Source organism: Solenopsis invicta, chromosome 13 (genome assembly GCF_016802725.1).
Source record: "Solenopsis invicta isolate M01_SB chromosome 13, UNIL_Sinv_3.0, whole genome shotgun sequence".
Taxonomy (NCBI): Eukaryota; Metazoa; Arthropoda; class Insecta; order Hymenoptera; family Formicidae; genus Solenopsis; species Solenopsis invicta.
The window spans coordinates 9,054,867-9,074,406 of NC_052676.1; the positions used below are offsets into that span (position 1 = coordinate 9,054,867).

Consider the following 19,540-nt stretch of genomic DNA (forward strand, 5'->3'; position numbering starts at 1 on the left):
TAAAAAAAATCTAAAATTATCGCAAGTATTAATATTGTATTCTTTAAAAATAATATTCTATTTGAAAAAAAATCAGAATATTATAAGATTGATTTCTGACGAAATTTTCTTAACAAGAATGCCTTAGAGGAGATAGAATGCGCTCATGTGATTATTTTCACGTCGCGGCAATAAATTTGCAAAATCTGTCGGAACTTTGGTATTTTTAATAGCTAGAGATGCTTGACATGTTTTCGCGATAAGAATGTAACCGCCGTCAATTACCACTATAATTTTCATCCAGTAATATACATGCTTTGCACATTGCCTGGAATCTTCCCAAAACCGAAAACCAGTGCTGTCTTTGTATATAAAATGTCCCGATCCCTTTTCAGAAAAAGACGAGAATTAAGTATTTTTATTCTACCAATATTACAATATGATAATATTTTATTACTATTATATTATTTTATAAATGATAAAATATAAAGTACTTGCAAATAGAATATTTTTATATGTACAATGTGCAATGTTTTTTTATGCACTCGTAATCATTACTTTTTAATATTAATTATATCTTAAAAATAATTATTAAGAGTTAAAGTTTCGGTATGAATTGTTAAATTTCGTGTACTTAAACATTCAAATATTTATAATTATATTTTTAGTTCTTTTTATCGAAATTTAAATTCTTATACGTTTGTGAATTAAAATTCTGAGGATCCTAATTCTTGAGAAATTTAAATTAAAATTTGATTAAAATTCAAAATTTAAAATTTATTGAAACATTGAGCACGTAATTTTTTTTAAAGTTTTTTTTTTTTTAATTTTATCCTCTCAGCATTTTGAACGTTTGAAAACTTGGACTCTCGAAACGATTGAATTTTAAATTTGAGATCTCTGGAACGCATAGTACATATATGCGATTCATCGTTCTGAGAGCTCCTCAAATTTCAACATTCGAATCTGTATGACGATAAATCGCTACTGACATTCTCTTTTCATAGATCACTACCAGTGCAAATACACGTTTCGTCAAATAAGATTTGCGAATGTATGATCAAATCACATGATGCGCAATGATGCTATAAATACGTCGCATTCTTATCGGAATGTAAATGCGTTCACCTCGTTTCTTCCTCGTTAGGAAACTGAGGATCTCAAACCCGCAAGGATCAGTCCGATTTTATCTGGACGCATAACATGAGACTTACATCCCGCACATCTTGAAGAAAGATGTCCTGCACGAAGAATCCAGAGGTTCCCGACAGTGGAAAAATCACCGTTTGGCCGCAATGGGTGACCGCTTTCACAAGTATGTATTTCCAATTATTTCAGTAACGTATTTTAATTGAAATCACATATGCGTGTAACAGACAGAATTATTCTATTAATGAAGGACAAAGCTTAGTTGAATATTATACGTTAAATTGATTGGAAATTATGTAGGCGTTATTACATATGCATATGTACGTCACTAGAAACTGCCATCTAATAACAAATTTGGTAACGTACGTTACTCTGCACTGGCGTATGCTGTAGGCTATTATACATATATGAAGTTATTTAATGATGCAAGCATGATATAAATACCTTAATCGATTAAAGGCTGAATATTAATGTTTAACCTAATATACCATAAAATTTATGCCAAATATATAGAGTAAGACACAGTAACTATTACTTTAGAATATCTTTCAATTATGAAAGTAAAAGAAAAAATTTATCTAACAGAAATTATAAAAGTGGTCATATATTGGTGACACTTTTTTTAAGTACGGCAATTCCAAAGATCTAATTATTTGCAGATTACGTTAGTTTTTTTTAATATAATTATATGATTTTTACATACTACGGTTCTTTTAATTATTCTGTACATAAAAATATTAAAGTTATATAAATAGTAATAGCTTTAAGATATTTTTATATTTTATTATCTGATACATGTTGCGACATAAAATATGAAATATTTTAGATACATCGATTACTTATTGTTTGGCATGTACTTAATACTTTTATGTACAAAATAATAAAATAAATTAAGGTGAGATGTAAAGAAAACACGTGGTTGTTCGTCAAAAAATTATGCAATTTGCAATTAAGTGTCTTTAACCTTCAGATCTTCAAAGCTACTCCACTTAGAAAGAATCAATACAGCATAGAAAAATTGTAAAAACATTGCAAAACTATTTCATTGCAATATTGCAATATTGCAGATTGATTGTGCAAATGTAGTTGCAATATTGATGCAATGTCATAACAAGATAAAAATGTCCACCTTTAGCAAGATTGCGTTGCAATTTGCAATGTCGAAGCCATGTTGCAGTACAATGTATTTACAACAAAATACATAAATAAACATTTTCTTTATTATTATTAAATATAATTTGTAGTATATTTTGTAGAATAAATGAAAACAAAAGTAATTAATATATACCTCATTATAATAATTATATTGTACTTTATTTCACTTTGCAGTTTGTTTTCGTTACTTAACTATTTTCTTTAAAGTTTTGAAATTAAATTATCATAAAAATATTTTAAATCAATATTCATCAAAGTTACGCAAAATATAAACTTTGAAAAATTAAAAATATACAGGAGAGAGGGAGGGGAGGCAGGTTTGCACAAGGGCAAAAAATATAAAAAAATCTTCACATATATAACAAATTAATTTGTTTTTTAAAAGTCAATGACTGTTGCAACCGTTATAAAATAATAAAATACTCTTCACTGCTTGCAAAAATGCTACAAGATTTTGTCAATCTCGCTATTATAGATACATTTTTCTCCTACTTTCACAGTTTTAAAAATATTCAAGGTGACAATAATTATTGCCTCACTCTATGTGTTATCATATTTAAAGCTAAATTTATTACATTTTTATTGTATATTTAAATATTTCATTTAAATAGTAAAAAATACACATTTTTTTCATAAATGCTCTTACATACTGAGACTGTAATACGTGGCTAAATTGCATCATCGTTGATAAAGACAAAAAAGAGTCAAAATGTGCAAAATAATTCTTAGCCAGTAAAATGTAATATCTTGATTAACACAATTTGCGCCTCAGTAACCGTACGAAACTCTCATTTACCGTTTTAAATTTATTTATTTACTTTTACATGCATTAAAGTTGATGAAGTACTTTTTGAAAAAATTTTTTACTTTCTCTTTCTCTCTCTCTCTCTCTCTCTCTCTCTCTCTCACACACACACTCATAAAAGAGTAAAATGTCTACAATAGATTTTTCGTCAGTCCTATATATAAAAGTGAATTTTGGTTCTTATAGAGTCACAAATTGCACGAGCTCAATTTTCACTACGAGATTTTAAAAGAGTACGTTTTTAAGCTCATATAATTGACTTGGTTCATTAATAAGAGATACTATAAAATGCTTTATCTTTGCATGTACAGGGTATTTTTGGCTTTGCGTGATACTCGTCAATAGCAGATTCCTCAGATCATTTTGAGACAAAAATAAAAATATCAAAATGTCGAGGCTACAGTAATTTTTAAATGAAAAGGATCTAAAAAGTTGGCAAATCAAATTAGGTTTAAATACAATTATAGTATTTTTATCCATCTAAATTTGTGGACAAGTCAAAATTCGTCTCAAAAAGAACAAAATAAATCATTTTTAATAGACAAAAGTCACTAATACTAGCATACTATTTTGTTTTCGGATAATATTTTATAAACAAAAGCTAAAAATAAAACTTTAAAAACATATGTAAATACAAACTATCCAAGTAGCAAGCTGACGTTATTTGTTATCATTTTGACTACCGGTATTTTGACGTCAAAATTCAAAATGACAGCAAATAACGTCAACTTGAGTAGAAATAAGTGTCTCCTATCAGATAGCAATTTTCATAATACTATTTTGTATTTTATAATAATAAATATTTTTAATGTATGAACTATGAGTTTTTACTTCTTTAATTATCTAAGCAGATTGTGTTTTTATTAGTATTAATACACTGCAATGTTTAGTTTCGAAGAAATATGGAGATATCGCTTTATGACTATGTCAAATATTGGCGACAGTAATGCCTCTATAATTATTACATAATAGTTACAATTTTATTACACTTATTTAATTACTTGCATTACAGTATATAAGTTTTATAAGATTTTTTATTGAAACCCAAGGAAACACTTCAAAATAAAACACTTGACATGCTAACCGTAACATGACAAAATCAAAATGTTAAAAAAAATTAAAAGAAATAATTAATTTTTTATTCGAGGAAGTTTAAATCTTGTAAGATGTATGTACATCCATCTGCATATATTGTACAATTTTAGAAATAATATAATTTGTTTTTATAAAAATTTTTTTTAAAAACCTTTAAAGTGTCTTTTGGTAAAAGCTACTGCTACTGTTATTTATTAATGACAGCTTGAACGTTTCCGATAATACATCTCGTTTTGCCCGACAGTCACTTTAGCAACCATCGTTTCTGGTCTTTCGAATGGTTGGGCTTCACCGTATTTAGCGCAATTAACATCAGCGGAAGCAGACGTTTCCTTGAAATTGACCGATGTCGAAGCGTCTTGGGTGGCATCTCTTTTGAGCCTCGGACGCGTAATCGGAGCACTTCTTGGCGCTTTTTTTCAAGGTAAGAGTTACGTTACATTTCACTAAAGAAGCGTACATATTCGTCCTCATAAAATATTGTATTAATTAATATACAATACCTTGATCATAAATTTTTAAAGATTTATCGGGATAAATTTCTTTAAATACCAACAAATTCGTTATTTGAATTCTTATTACTATACCCCAGCATAGATCATCTATGTTTTAACTATGTTAATATATATTTCAACATTTCATAATTTAATCTATATTTATTCTATATACGTTATTGAAACATTAATAATAATGTCTTCTATTAAGCAAATTTTTCTTTTATTAAAATGAAATTTTTTCTCTTTCTCTCTGTTTTTAATATTAAAAATTTATTAAATTATGAGATGTAATAAAAGAGGAAAAAATTCAATTCTTTTTTTTTTTATTTGTTTTCTCTTCATGTTGTCCAGTAAATTTTTTCTCGATCTATTAATGGTTCGATCTCGACACGGTTTAAATTTCTTTCGCTTGAAAATGAGCAACTATTCGCGACCTAAGAACAAGCCAACCACGACTCAGTAATAATTGAAAACTGGAAATAAAAATCTTCATGTCCCAAATGAGAAATGAGACATAAAAAAAAGACTGAAAATGTTTGAAGTCACAATACCTTCAGACATATATCCTTGTAATATTGAACAATAAAATCCTTTTTTATATTTCTAATCAGTTTTGAAAAAATTTAATTACATAATTCTGATATCCTTCTCATCCCCAAACCATTTTAAAATTGTGCGTATCAAAAAGTTATAATTGATTCATTGTTTCCTGTTTGTAAATTAATGTTGGAATTGGCTAAACACGCCTAATGTTGTCAAATATAAAAAAAAAAGATAAAAGTTGTGATTTACAAAACCTTATGTTTTTTTTTTTTTTTTTATTAAGAATAAGGAACGAGGAGGCATTTTAATTTGTAAATATTTAGGAAAAAAAGCAATTCATTAATCCAAAAATTGCTGTTTGTGTGATAATAAAATTGTTAAATCCTTCTCTTCCTTGAAAAAATCCTAGATACCTCCATGAATAGAACAATATTTTTTTCCTCAAATTTTACTAAACCCTTGAAATCTTTGAATTCTCTTCTCCAAATAGCTGTACCATATTATATTCTTAATATTTGAATCCTTTTCCAAATGTTTTCCCAAAACATTTGTGTCTTTGTTACGATTTAAAGAAGCATCTTCCCTTCTTCAATCATGCAGAACGATTTGTCGACGCAATGTATGTGAAAACGGAAAGTATAAAAGACGATGTTTTTCGTCTTCAAAGAGGATCGCAGTTCTGAGTTGTGGTGATCTTGTTCTCAGGATGACATGTCTCTAATACGTGCCACGACACGATCCTTCAGAGTACGCCGGGCTAAAGAGGGTGCTGCTGTTATCGAGCTTGCCATCACTCTCTAGCTGGATCCTCAACATCTGCGCTACGTCGGTCACGTGGCTCTACCTTTCCAGATTTTGCTCCGGAATCGGATCGGGCATCATGTGGCCCGCGTTATCCCTGTATCTCGGCGAAATCGCCAATCCTGCTATCCGAGGCTCCCTGGTAATTTAACTAACCGTATCCTTCCGTGCGCGATGCTTTATCACAATTTCTTTTTCTTTCATTCCTTTTATAATCTCAAGATAATCGTATTGTCTTAATTAATTAATCGTATTTCTGAAAATTGTTAAGAAACTTCTTTGATATCTGTCTTTGCCCAGCCAGAATAATATAATTGATGTTAATTCAACGTTGAAATCATCGAATCGACATCGAATGAACATCGATTCTATTATCATTTCTAGCTATAGATACGATAGGTATATTAAAACTTTTAATTTCATTTTTTAAATCTTTATTAATTCTTTGATTACAAATCAAACAACAACAAAAAATACCAAAATAATCATTTCTTGTAGTTTTTGGAACGCTAAATGCAAATCTGATTTTTAAATTGCTTTATTATTTTACAATTTCAAAAAATTTTCAGTTAAAGTTTACAAAAAAAACTATTTTTACTACTTTATTATAATTACGATACGCAATAAAAATTAAGTATTATGTTAAGATTTTCTATTGTTAAAAAAGATTTTTGATATTAGCTATTATTAATATAATATTCATGATTAATAATAATGGACTCTATTGCAAAAAAGCCATGAATTAAAAAACTATAAATTAAATTATTGACAATATGTCAAATAGCATTCAACTACCGTTTACTTAAACTTAAAAGCTTTTAAATAACTGAATACGGATTTAATGTCAAAATTGGCAAATTCAAAATGGACTCGAAATAGCAAATGTAAAAATTTAAAAATTGTCTAGGTTTTTGCAAAATTTTATAGAAATCTTTCTAATACTGAATTCGAATTTAATGTTAAAATTAGCAATTCAAAATAGCGGAATTGTATTACTGATAAAAATTAAATCATGATTAAATTTTAGCAAAAGGTCGTACCTACATAAAAATTTTTCATATACAAGAATACAATATACATCCATGAATACCTTATTAACCACAGCCAATAAAAAATTCCTTTTAACGGAAGTTGAAAGTTGTAGAAATTTATTAAGAATGATCTTATGTAACATAAGTAAAGCCTCAATCATTCTTAACAACATATTTAATTTTGATTGCAATAAAATTTCTCTAACACGTCATATATTATACACTATACATTACGATATAACAAATATAACGAGGAAATAGCTCACTTCGCAATTTTAATTGAAAATATCTTAAAATTATGATGTAACAGAACAATTTGAAAATCAGATTTATATTCAACATCCAAAAAACTGTAGAAAATTAGTCTCATTCTGGTGTTAAAAAGAAAATATTTGTTGAATTGCATTATAACAGATTTAATTTATTTTGTCTTCAAATTTGTATAAATAATTATTGATTTTATCCTTAACAAATATAGACTCTTCCTTTTTCTCCTATAAATTATATATTTTCAAATTATTACTTCTTAGATTCTAACTTGAATTCTTTTTCCATAAATTACGCAACTCCCTAAGTTATTTTATTTTTAAAAAACTTTTTCAGAAATTTAAATACACTTACAACAAAGAAATCTAAAATATATGTTTAAAATAATATGTACAAAATAATTCGAAATTTTGCATTAATTTATTGAAAGACTTTTAAATAAAAGCTCGAATAAAATTAGATTGATGAAATTCAGGACAGATGTGTGACAGGCTATAATATAATTTTGATATCGACATATCATGTTTGTATCATTAAAGGACATTAAAGCGTACAATAGTGGAAACGGGGTCAGTCACGAGCGCTATTCGGGTCGTTCAATATCTTCAATATTTAAACTTCGTTATCTCCTTCTGAGACAATTAAAACAGATTACGAGGAGAACGATAAAACGCGACAGATTGTGATTTAAGACATAATACTAATTACCAGCTGTCACTCTTTCGAAGATTTAACCTCATGTTAGCTGTTAAATAAGATTATTTAAATAATTTTTGTAATAATCAAAATTTAAAAAATTATTAACTTTAAAATAATAATAAAAAATAATTTCTGTACACTAAGAGAAAAATTTTTTAATGGAACAAAATTTACAAAAGTATATTTTTTTAAAACCTTATTTTTTGATGCAAGCATTTTGTTCTGCTTAAGTGAAAATATTTACTTTCAAGTAAATAGACATATTACCTTAAATATATAATTTTGTATTACATTTTGGTATATTTAAATAATAATTTTACAAATAAACAAATAATATTATTAAATTTAACTAAATTATTTCCTTAGATTTAAAAATCTGATATATTTTGAATAAAAAAATAATTTAACAATAAATATTTTCTAAACCTACAAGTAAATAATAATACTTAAATAAAAATAATTTGTTTATTTTATTTACATAAATATTTTAATTAAGAAATTTTTAACTTGACTAGCAGTAAGCTATTAGGATCTACTGAGTAAATAATTTTATTGTGTTAAGTAAAATTTTTTTGTTTTATGGTATTGTTCTTCTCAGTGTAGGTATTGGTAAGTTACATAAGTTCGTTCGATTTTTTACTTGACAAGTACTTTCATAAAAAGGTAAATAAATCAATTGAACCTTTGTAACAACCTAATATTATATTGTCTTTTATTTTTATGTTATTCTTTATTATTTACATTTTCAATATATATTCATTATTATTTATATTTAATTATCATTTAATTATTTTATTTTAATTTCATATATTAAATTATTATTACACAAGTCTTTTTAAATCTGTTAAACTGCCACATAATGTATATATATATATATATATACAAGTCTTTTTAAATCTGTTAAACTGCCACATAATGTATATATATATATATATATAAAAAATACGTATATATTAAATCCAAATATTAAATTCAATAAAAACTTTTCTCACATTTAATAAAATAATAATAACGTACGTGTTACAAAATATTCAGTATCACAAAGAAAACAACATTTTATTTGATTTTTTTTATTATATGTATAAGAAGCGTTTCTCCCAGCAACATACATAAAATAGTTTTAGTTTTTATAAAATAGCATTAATAGTATAAAATGTCGATATAATGTATACATAATATAATAATAATGTTACACAGAGAATTTTCTTTTAGAATTTGATAAAATTTTACTAAACCTTACTAAAATTATAGTACATTTGTTCATGTTATTCCACGATTATTAATTAATATATTCATATTTAATAATAACAGGAGAGACGAGTTTTTATTCTTCTGTTTTAATTTTTACTTGTTATTTTAATAAAATATCCTAGTCAGTAATCTACTTAATAACTTTTCAAACAACATGGAAGAAGCTTTGTCATCATAATACGCGATTGCATCTTCAGATATCCTTGAACGTGAACATAGCGTCGGTGGGTATGTTCCTCGGCAATGTGATGGGCCCTTACCTGTCCATGGAGATGTTCTGTTACATAAGCCTCGTGCCGAATATCCTCTTCATGGTCCTCTTCAGCCTGATACCTGAGTCACCCTATCATTATGCTCTTCACGGCAATATCGACGAGGCCGAGGCATCTCTCAAGTGGTTCCGACGAGAGGCTGACGTCAAGGCCGAAATGCAAGAGCTTCAGGACTTTGTCGACGGCGCCAACACCAGCGTTCTAACGAAGCTCAAGAGCCTCCTGTTACCAGGTATCCCGGCAACCAAGTGAATTACTTCATCTCTCATACCTTTAGCGTAAATCATTTTTTTAACTTAAAATATTTTTCATAAACGTAAGTTTTTACTCAAAAACAACTTCAAGATCACAAAACAACAAAAAATTCAAATGGTTTAACCACCTGACTGGCGTTTCCACGTACAAAAAAAAGCCAATGATGCAATAGTGCGCACATCGTTTTATTTTGCTCTAGTTAACAAGATTTTCATGAGTAATCTTTTTTGCACATCTTATTTTTGATGCAGAAACACGTCAATGCTAATTAAATGGTTAATATTTCTCCAAAAAAAGCTTTTTAGAATTCACGATTGTTTCTATTTACAATTCGACGTTTTAAAGACCTAAAAATTTGAAAAATTGACATTCCAAAGATCCAAGGGTTTGAAAATCAAAAATTTAATAAAACAGTACACAAATGTTGTATGCTTTCTTTTCTTTAAACAGAAATTTGACCGTCAATCCTTTCACCATTTATATAAATAAATCAAGCGAGGATTTTAAGTGCGTATTACAAATTAATTCAAAAAGTATATTGAAAATACATCTATATTGACTTTCTTCCTAGACGTTTCAATTCAATTTTAAACAAGAAAATGTTCAAAAAATGATAAGTAGATTAAGCTCCGGTCTACTCGCCGCGGCCATATTGAAGTCGTGACGTCAAAAGCGTGAAATTGCGTGAAGTGACATGTAATTTTGTCCGACGTGCCATTTGTTAATAAAGACAATTTGAATAAAGCAGACTAATCAGATGGCTTTAAAACACTTTTAAAAATGGGTCAAGACTATCCTTTTTTTGCCTAACAGTTCAATAAATAGTCATAGAAAGCACGTAAAGTGACGTCTATTCAAAAAGAAAAACACACGGATAGCTATTAAAAGAAGTGAAAAATGTGCTTTTATGTATAAAATTCAAAGAAATTTTACTCGCGGTCCACTTTTACAAATTTGGTAAATACGAGACAAGTCATATTTTCACAATGAAACACATAATAACAAAATGACATACACAACAACATCTCATTATCAATCTGTCACGTTTCATGCCTACCTAGTTTTAATTTTGTTCGCGACGGAATGTCACTACCGTCAACGCGGAGTTTTCGGCTGGGATCTCTCCCGAGACCTGGAATTTGCGTAACGCATTTATGCCAAAATAAAAAAAAAAAATGCCAGGACCTGAATAGTAGAGTATTAATTCAAAATTAATTGCAAAATAGAACTTGTGATGTTTTAGGAGATTTTGTCACATATCAAACAAAACAAATTTTGATGTTCTTTAAAATCACCATTTTATTTAAAGAGCTGAAATATACCTTTGCATTAAAGAAGCAATAAAATTTGTAAATTTAAGCATTTTTTCATAATTAGATTTATCATTTAAAACTCATACATATTAACTGTCAAAATTTGAGATTTATCGCTCATTATATGCTACAAGAACGTAAGAATAGCCCGGTAAAAAAATTTTTTATATATAATTATATATAGTTATATATAATTATATACAGTTATACATAATTATATATTAAATATGTTCATATATATTAAAATGTATACAATTATACAAAGTGTTCATTTAAAAACTTTCCAGCTAATTATCTTGAAAAATATAAAAGATACAAAAAAGATTAAAACACGTTTTCCGTGATTTTGAGGGAAAAAGAGAACTCTCACTTTTGTATTTGGAGAGCGTTTTTCAACGTAATTTGAAGATCAAATTTGTTTTTCTTTTTTTTTAATGGAAATGTATATTTTTTATTACAGGATCTTATTTTACGTAACAAGACAAGTAATTTTTGTAGAAAATATTTTTTTGTTTAATCACTGTTTTAGAAAATATAAAAAAAATAGTAAAGTATAGTTACTGCATAAAATTTTGTCATTTATTTTAATAAATGCTCAAAATATTCTCCGTTGTTTGCTAAACAATAATAAAGACGATTCTGAAATTCTAAACAAACATTTTGGACATTTAAAAACAACGCAGAACATTTTGAACATTTGTTATAATAAATGACGAAATTTTATGCAGTAACTATACCTTTTATTTTCTTTTATATTTTCTAAAATAATGATCAAACAAAAAAATGTTTTCAACAAAAGTTACTTATCTGGTTACATAAAATAAGATCCTGTAATAAAAAATATACATTTCCATTAAAAAAAAAAAAAACAAATTTGACCTTTAAATTACATTGAAAACGTCCTCCAAATAAAAAATTGAGGGTGCCATTCTCTTTTCCCCTCAAAAGGGGAATTCACTTCTTCTCATGAAAAAAATGTTTTAACTTTTTTTTGTATTTTTTCTATTTTTCAAAATAATCAACTGGGAAGTTTTTAAATAAACACCTCTGTATAGGGTATCCCATTTTAAGTAACCACCCCAAATAACTTTTAGAATGCATTGTACATAAAAATGTTTCCTACAAAAATTGTAGGGTTCAAACGTAAGAAAGTACTACTAGTTTGACCTTGGATGGAGTTGTCAAGCTCAGGTCAAGGTCATATTGATTTTTTTAAATAAGACATACTATTTTTGATTCCAAAATCTAATAGCTGGTGTCAGGAACTTTCCAAAACTCTACAAAAAAGTTTATTTTTGTTGAGTATTTTCCGAGGCTTGAAAGCTATAGTGTACTGTAACTTTCAAGCATCATAACTCGGAAAGTACTTAACGAAAATAAACTTTCTTGTAAAGTTGTGGAAAGCTCGCAAAATCAACTACAAAAAAATGCAATAAAAAATATAATGTTAAAGTATCAATAGTTTCCTAATTAAAGGGTATCGGTACTTCCCTAACATTCTATAAGCATTTTTTATGATGCTTAAAAGTTACAGTACACTGTAGCTTTCAAGCCTCACAACTTGGAAAGTACTCAATGAAAATAAACTTTCTTGTAAGGTTTTGGAAAGCTCTTGACACCAGCTATTAGATTTTGCAATTGATGTGACCTTGACCTGAGCTTGACGACGCCATTCAAAGTCAAACAAGTGTACGTTCTTATATCCCCCTTTAAACCCTATAACTTTTGTAGAAAATATTTTTATGTACAATGCATTCTAAAAAAGTTATTCAGGGTAACTTAAAATGGGACACCCTGTACAACTGTATATAATTATAACCTCCAAAGTTTGAAGTTTTTTTCGTAAAGAGACATTGCAACTTACATAAAATAATTATTGAGAAGAACGTAAAAAACTTAGCGGTTATTTTGTGATACATAAGTACAGGGATAGTAAAAGATGTAATAAAACAAAATAGAAATGCTTATTATTAATACTTGTATTCTTTATACAGTTTGATGTCTTGTACATCTTATCTGTTTGGAACCTGGCACTTTGTAACATGTAGAATTAACGTACTTATTATATATATAACAGTTATATTTGTTTGTTAAATCTTTAATTATAAAGATAACAAATATGTTACATCAACCAATTATACAAGTAAAATGTGTAAAAATATAGAAGAATTGTAAAAAAAGTCAACTACGTTTAAAAATAATCTTTCTATGTTCCAGTAAATCTGAAGAACGTCCTGATCATGTTTGGTTTAAATGTCTTCGTCCAAGGAAGCTCGTTCAGCACAATAAACGCCTATGCAGAGATCATTGTCACCAGTGCCAAAGTAAACATCACTCCATCGATTATAGTAATGGCGATGTGTTTCGCCACAGTTATCGCTGGTTTTATAGCTATTTTATTAGTGGACAGATTTGGTCGAAAAAACCTTCTGATACTTTCCAGTATTGGTGTTGCTATTTCATTTGCCGCTCTAGGTCTTCACTTTCACCTTCTCTCTTTAAACTTTGATCCTGAAAAACTAACATGGCTGTCGATTACGTCATTGCTATCTTTTAATCTCTTTGTGTCTTGTGGTCTGTCCACAGTGCCTAGTACTCTCATAGGTGAAATATTCTCGGCAAATCTTAAGAATCTGGCGTCTCTTTGCGTTTTTTCGACCAACGCTCTATTAGCTTTTATGTTCGTTAAGACCTATCAGCCTTTTGTCACATTGGCTGGAGAAACAATCGTCTTTTGGAGCTACGGGCTTTTTATACTTGCAGCGGTGCCCTACGTACGATACTTGATCCCAGAAACAACGGGCAAAAGCTTGCTGGAGATCCAACAATCCATCAAAAAATAAAGCAACACAATTGGTCAAAATCAAAACTACTTATAATTAAAAAGTTTATATTGAATAATTCTGAGAAAATTTTAAATTTGTTAAAGAATTTATAGTAAAAAGTTCAAATTTTAAAATAGATTTAGAATAGATTAGGAATTAGATATAAAAATTTTAAAATTTTGACCTAAACGTTTTAAATTATAATCTTTGTAATTTGACGATAATTTATAATGACAATGCAGAAAAAATTAAAAAGTGCAGTTTATTTATCTTGTAGGCTATAAATTAATAACAATAGAACATAACAATTAGGTACATAGGTATATTTTTAAAGTAAAAAAATATACGATCAAAAATTTAAAACTTAGGGGCCTATATGTTTTAAATTAAGTATTTTTTAAAAGATATTTTGTGATTTAAGCTTATAAAAATTTATTAAATTAATAGAGAAAAAAGTGATATTATGGATCGTGTAGGTATTATAAACACCCGTATTACAAGTATCTTTGTTATTAGGTAACGAATTGCTAATAATTACTTATAGAATCATTTGTTTAATAGTCTGCCGTTAAATAGGTATTAATATGCTAATACACAATAGCTGACAATTGTTGTAATGTATTTTTATTTTTGAGCATTTCGAAACTTTTTCAAGGTACATTTTAATACTGAATTATGTCTATATACGAGGGTGAGTCAAAAATTATCCGGACTTTTGCTAGAACACGCCTTTACGTGTCACACTGCGTTCCGGGCAGGCAGGCTTTAAGTTAGCACTATTGGGATGTTACAATCAAAGCTGGACTTTGATTGCGTCAGTTTGTTTACCGATACGAGCGTGTAAATATGACCGCTCTGCTAGAAGTTTGTACCATGTCTTTAATGTTTCTGATTGCAGGAAAATTTTGAATCAGGATAATCCTAAATGATGAAATATTAAAAATATATGAATAAGAATTAAAATGGACTAGGGAGCTGCCACAATTAGTAGTGTCAAAAATATAATAACAGATACAGCTATACAATTTCTTGTTAACACGACTATAATAGCCAATGTAATTTTTTCTTCTTCACTAGCCAACGTGGGGTCATTTCCGTTTTACGCTTTTATTAAAAGATACACTAAATGACATGGTTTTTAACCATAATTTTACTTAATTTCAACCTTCTAGTATACGATTAAAAAGTGAAATGGCAGTACCAATTAATGAAACTATATAATTTTGGTAAATACATATGTGAACAAAGTTACGATAAATGCAGGGTAATCCTTGAAAAATCATAACTTTTTTAATCATCATGAACTGATTCAAAAAAGAAATTAAAGCTAAAGAATCATATTTTTATAAAAAAAAATATTCCATTGATTTGGATCCATAATTTAATGTTACTTTTGCAACATGAAGAATGCTTATTTTTATGATATAATATTAGCGGATAATATGGGATTTTCAATAAATGTAGCTTCACTTCTGTGAGTTTAATGACTTTTAATACGAATTTAGTGTTGAAAAGTAAAAATTACATCTTTATATTTATATTTATACATTTTTTAAAATTATATATATACATGTAATACAACATTTCGATAATAACATAACAATCAATTGCTTAAATTTTATTAATAAAAAAATTAAAAGTTACAAACATTGTGCAAATATATTGTAAAATAAAATATTATAAAAAATAAAAAATTATTTACTTCCAATTTTAGCATCTTTATGGGGTGCGCATGATTGGACACCACCACTCATAGCGGCCTAGAGTTGTTCCATTGGTCAAGCGCTGTGAGTGATGGTGTCGTGCTGTGTCCAAAACAGTGTCACCCATTCAAAAGCATTACTATGGCGCTATATTTTCCTACCAATAAAATTTTTTTAGGCGCGTGTAATACATACTGTACCGGCGTACGCAATGTGAGAAATTTTGCTTGAATCCTAGTGACCCCATCTTGGCTAGTAAGGATTAAAACAAAACATACATTTCGACCTTTCTATTAACGGTCTTCTTCAGTGTACATACAAATTTGATGAATTTCACATCAAGAATTGCAATTCAGCTCGGAGTCCAGACCTCTTCTTATTGTATCGCTCGCATTTTTCAGGTTGCTGTTTGTAACAACACATCAGTCGTCAACATGTCATAGTGTTCCTGAGTTCCGCAGACTTTAATAAGAGAGACTTAGACAGAACGGTGTTGCAGACAGCAACCCGATCATCTAAGTACGATCTTTATACAAGATGTTTGACAAAAGACATTTTGCTAAGCTGGGAAAATGCGAGCGATATAATAAGAACAGGTCTGGACTCCGAAAAAAATTGTAATTCTTTACGTAAAATTCATCAGATTTGTACACTAGAGAAGACCATTAGTAAAAAGGTCAAAACGTATGTTTTGTTTTATAATAATCATATCAACAAAAAATCGTATAGCTGTATATGTTATTAGACTTTCAATACCAATAACTGTCGCGCCTCTCTAGCTTTGAATCTAGCTCATTTTAATCCTTATTTGAATTATTTCAAAACTGAGCTTTGTACTTTCTTTATTGTTAATTAAAAATATATAATTTTGCAATAAAATATTTTATTTTCTTAAAAATAACCCATTTTTTAATTTACTTTTGCGGTAATCTATATCATCACCCCTGTTCTTTTTTAACCCATGTAATGTTTTACTTTACAAATCACGTCTTAGAAGAAAAGATCTCGAGGTGTCCCCCTCCGATTTTGACGAGCCTTTAATATGTTGTAGTACAAATAAAAATACGGGGCACATATTTTTTTATACGAACCCGTTTTTACTTTTTGGGGGTTTTTACCTAAAACACTACTTTAGAAATAAACGGTTTTTTTCGAAGCATATATCGTCAAAACTATAAAAAATAAAAAAAATATTCTAATTAAGAGTTAAATGGCTTGAAGAGTATTTTATAACAATAACAAAAAAATTTTTTTTTAATTTTTTTAATACTTTCCTTCACTACATACCTATTTTTTTCAAAATTTTTATTTTAATGGTTTATGATAAAGTTATGTTGCAACATTTTTATTTTCCAAAAATAATTAAAAACCACTCCAAAACGCATGATACGTGCATCCGTCCACACAGAAAGAAATGATAATGGAATCGATATTGAATCGACATCAAAATGATAATTTCGACGTCGAATCAATGTCGAAATCGTCATTTTTATGTCGATTCGATGTCAATTTGATATCAATTCCATTATCATTTCTCACTGAGCATGCGCTAGGGAAATGTCCCCTTCCTATTTAGACGAGTTTTTAATATGTTGTAGTATAGATAAAAATAAGAGACACGTATTATTTTATACCTGCCCAATTTCACTTTTAGGGGGTGAAACACCCCTTTGAAGAAAATTAGTTTTCTACTTTCGAAGTATATGTCGTTAAAATTATAAAAGATAGAGAAAAATGTTTTAATTAAAAGTTAAATGGTTTAAAGAGCACTTTATAATAATAATAATAATAAAAATTTTTTTTAATTGTTTTAATACATTTTTCCATCACTTATTTATCTTCTTTTTTTAATTTTTATTTTTTTTTACAACCAAAATGAAACTTATTTTATTACGAATTCAATTATACATATATGATAAAGTTATATTACGACATTTCCATTTTTCAAAAATTGTTAAAAACCACTCTATAACGACCCTATAACGACCGCACGAGTACGCGTAACATGCGTGTAGAGATGTTTTAATTATTTTTAGAAAATGGGAATGCCACAACATAACTTTATCATACATCAATGAATTCGTAATAAAATAAGCTTTATTTTGCTTATAAAACAAAATAAAGATTTTGAAGAAAATAAGTAAGTGGTGGGAAAAAGTATAAAAAAATTTAAAAAAAATTTTAACACTGTTATGAAATACACTTCAAACCATTTAACTCTGAATTAGAACATTTTTCTCTATCTCTTATATAATAGTTTCGACGATATACGCTTCGAAAATAGAAAACCGATTTTTTTTAAAAGAATATTTCACCCCTTAAAAGTAAAATTGGGCACATATAAAAAAATGTCTCTTATTTTTATCTGTACTACTACATATTAAAGGCTCGTCAAAATCGAAAAAGAACATCTTGAGATTTTTCCTTGTTACATATATAGATATTTACAAAATAAACGACATCCTAATATGACTAGAAAAAGTATCAACACATTAAAATTACAAGAATGGCTATACTGATCGAAAGCAAATCTTTAGTATTCTATAATAATTTTTAGATGAATTTACAAACATTCACACAGTTAACAAAATATTGTATATGCAAGACATTCAGTATTAAATTTAATCATGCAATTAATTAAATATAAAAATTTGTCAAATATGTTAGACTTTAGTTCCTAGACGTAATAAAATAACAAAATAAAATAATTATTAATTTTTTGTTATAATTAATATTTAATATTTAAAATATGTTTTATATTTAAATTTAATTTATATTGTTATATATTTAGATTTAAATTATGTTATATATTCAATATTTGAAATATGTTATATATAAAAAAATAACTGTTATTTCTAATTAATTTACATTAATGTTAAAATATAAAAATCATGTTTGTATAAGTTGATTATACGCTGGAACATCATAATAGCATATCTCATAAAAGTTTGAATTATTTCATCCATATACTCTCGGTGCATGCAAATAGCATAAGTAAAAAGAAAACAAGGCAATGTGTAGTAACTTCGGTTACACGCGTTTGTGCCGATCTCACACGAAATTGTGCTGGATCTTACCTAATATTGTACATATATAAATTTTAAATACAGTTTTTAAATTGTGTGCTGAACATAGTTAGTTTTGAAGCGTAATATTGGGATTTTAATTCGTGTCCAATATGGCCGCCTCAATAATTTTTTTCACATCTATGTTCACACTACATACTCAAATATGAGAGTTTAGTGTAAACGGTGTAAACACAGACGTGAAATAACCTTATTGAGGCGGCCATAGTTAAAATCTCAATACATTACTGCAAAATTACAATTTTTTATGTTTAATTATGATTTTCATGAATAATCAAACTTGAACAATAACATTAAAATTGCAGTTTTAAATCAAATTCTAGCTTTGTTGTGATCTAAATGTATGTATATCTACGAAACGACAGGATAATAATAATTAAAACATAAAAGTAATGCTATATTATTAATTTCTTACTCTTAAATTACTTAAATTTTAATAGTCACGTGAATTTCCGTAAGATGATCATTCTTTAACAATATCTCATCGATGGTAAGATTCAATGGACCTCTCTACTATTCTCATACCTCTTTATACTTTTTTCTACTATTAATAATATCTATTTGAAGTAATAAAATTAAATTTTGTCTAATGATAAAGTAAAACTGAGTTTATCAATTACAATTCTACAGTTTTGTAATACGTAGATAATAATGATTGCAAAATAATCAATCAATTAACAGCCTCCAAAAACAAATGCAATTTGGGTTTTTAGAAACAAGTTCAATTTGCAACGGTAACCTTATAATTAATTTACGGCAATTATATTTTAATTTAACGGTATGAGATTATTATCGGCATTTAAAAAGTATCTTC

At 27.7% G+C, this 19,540-nt stretch overlaps 1 protein-coding gene across 2 annotated transcripts in view; it reads left to right on the forward strand.

Moving 5' to 3' along the window:
- Positions 1-16,866, forward strand: part of LOC105194127 (facilitated trehalose transporter Tret1) — a 42,885-nt gene extending 26,019 nt beyond the window's left edge. Inside the window, exons 2-6 of one of the 2 annotated variants that reach the window (XM_039456861.1) lie at positions 1,127-1,294; positions 4,428-4,607; positions 5,970-6,166; positions 9,470-9,776; positions 13,330-16,866. In XM_039456861.1, the coding sequence (XP_039312795.1) occupies positions 1,216-1,294; positions 4,428-4,607; positions 5,970-6,166; positions 9,470-9,776; positions 13,330-13,955 (1,389 nt within the window). In that variant the 5' untranslated portion in view covers positions 1,127-1,215 and the 3' untranslated portion in view covers positions 13,956-16,866. Of the gene's footprint in view, positions 1-1,078; positions 1,295-4,427; positions 4,608-5,969; positions 6,167-9,469; positions 9,777-13,329 lie in introns of those variants that run through there. The other variant, XM_026138130.2, reaches the window with a different exon arrangement.
- The last annotated feature ends 2,674 nt before the right edge of the window (positions 16,867-19,540 follow it).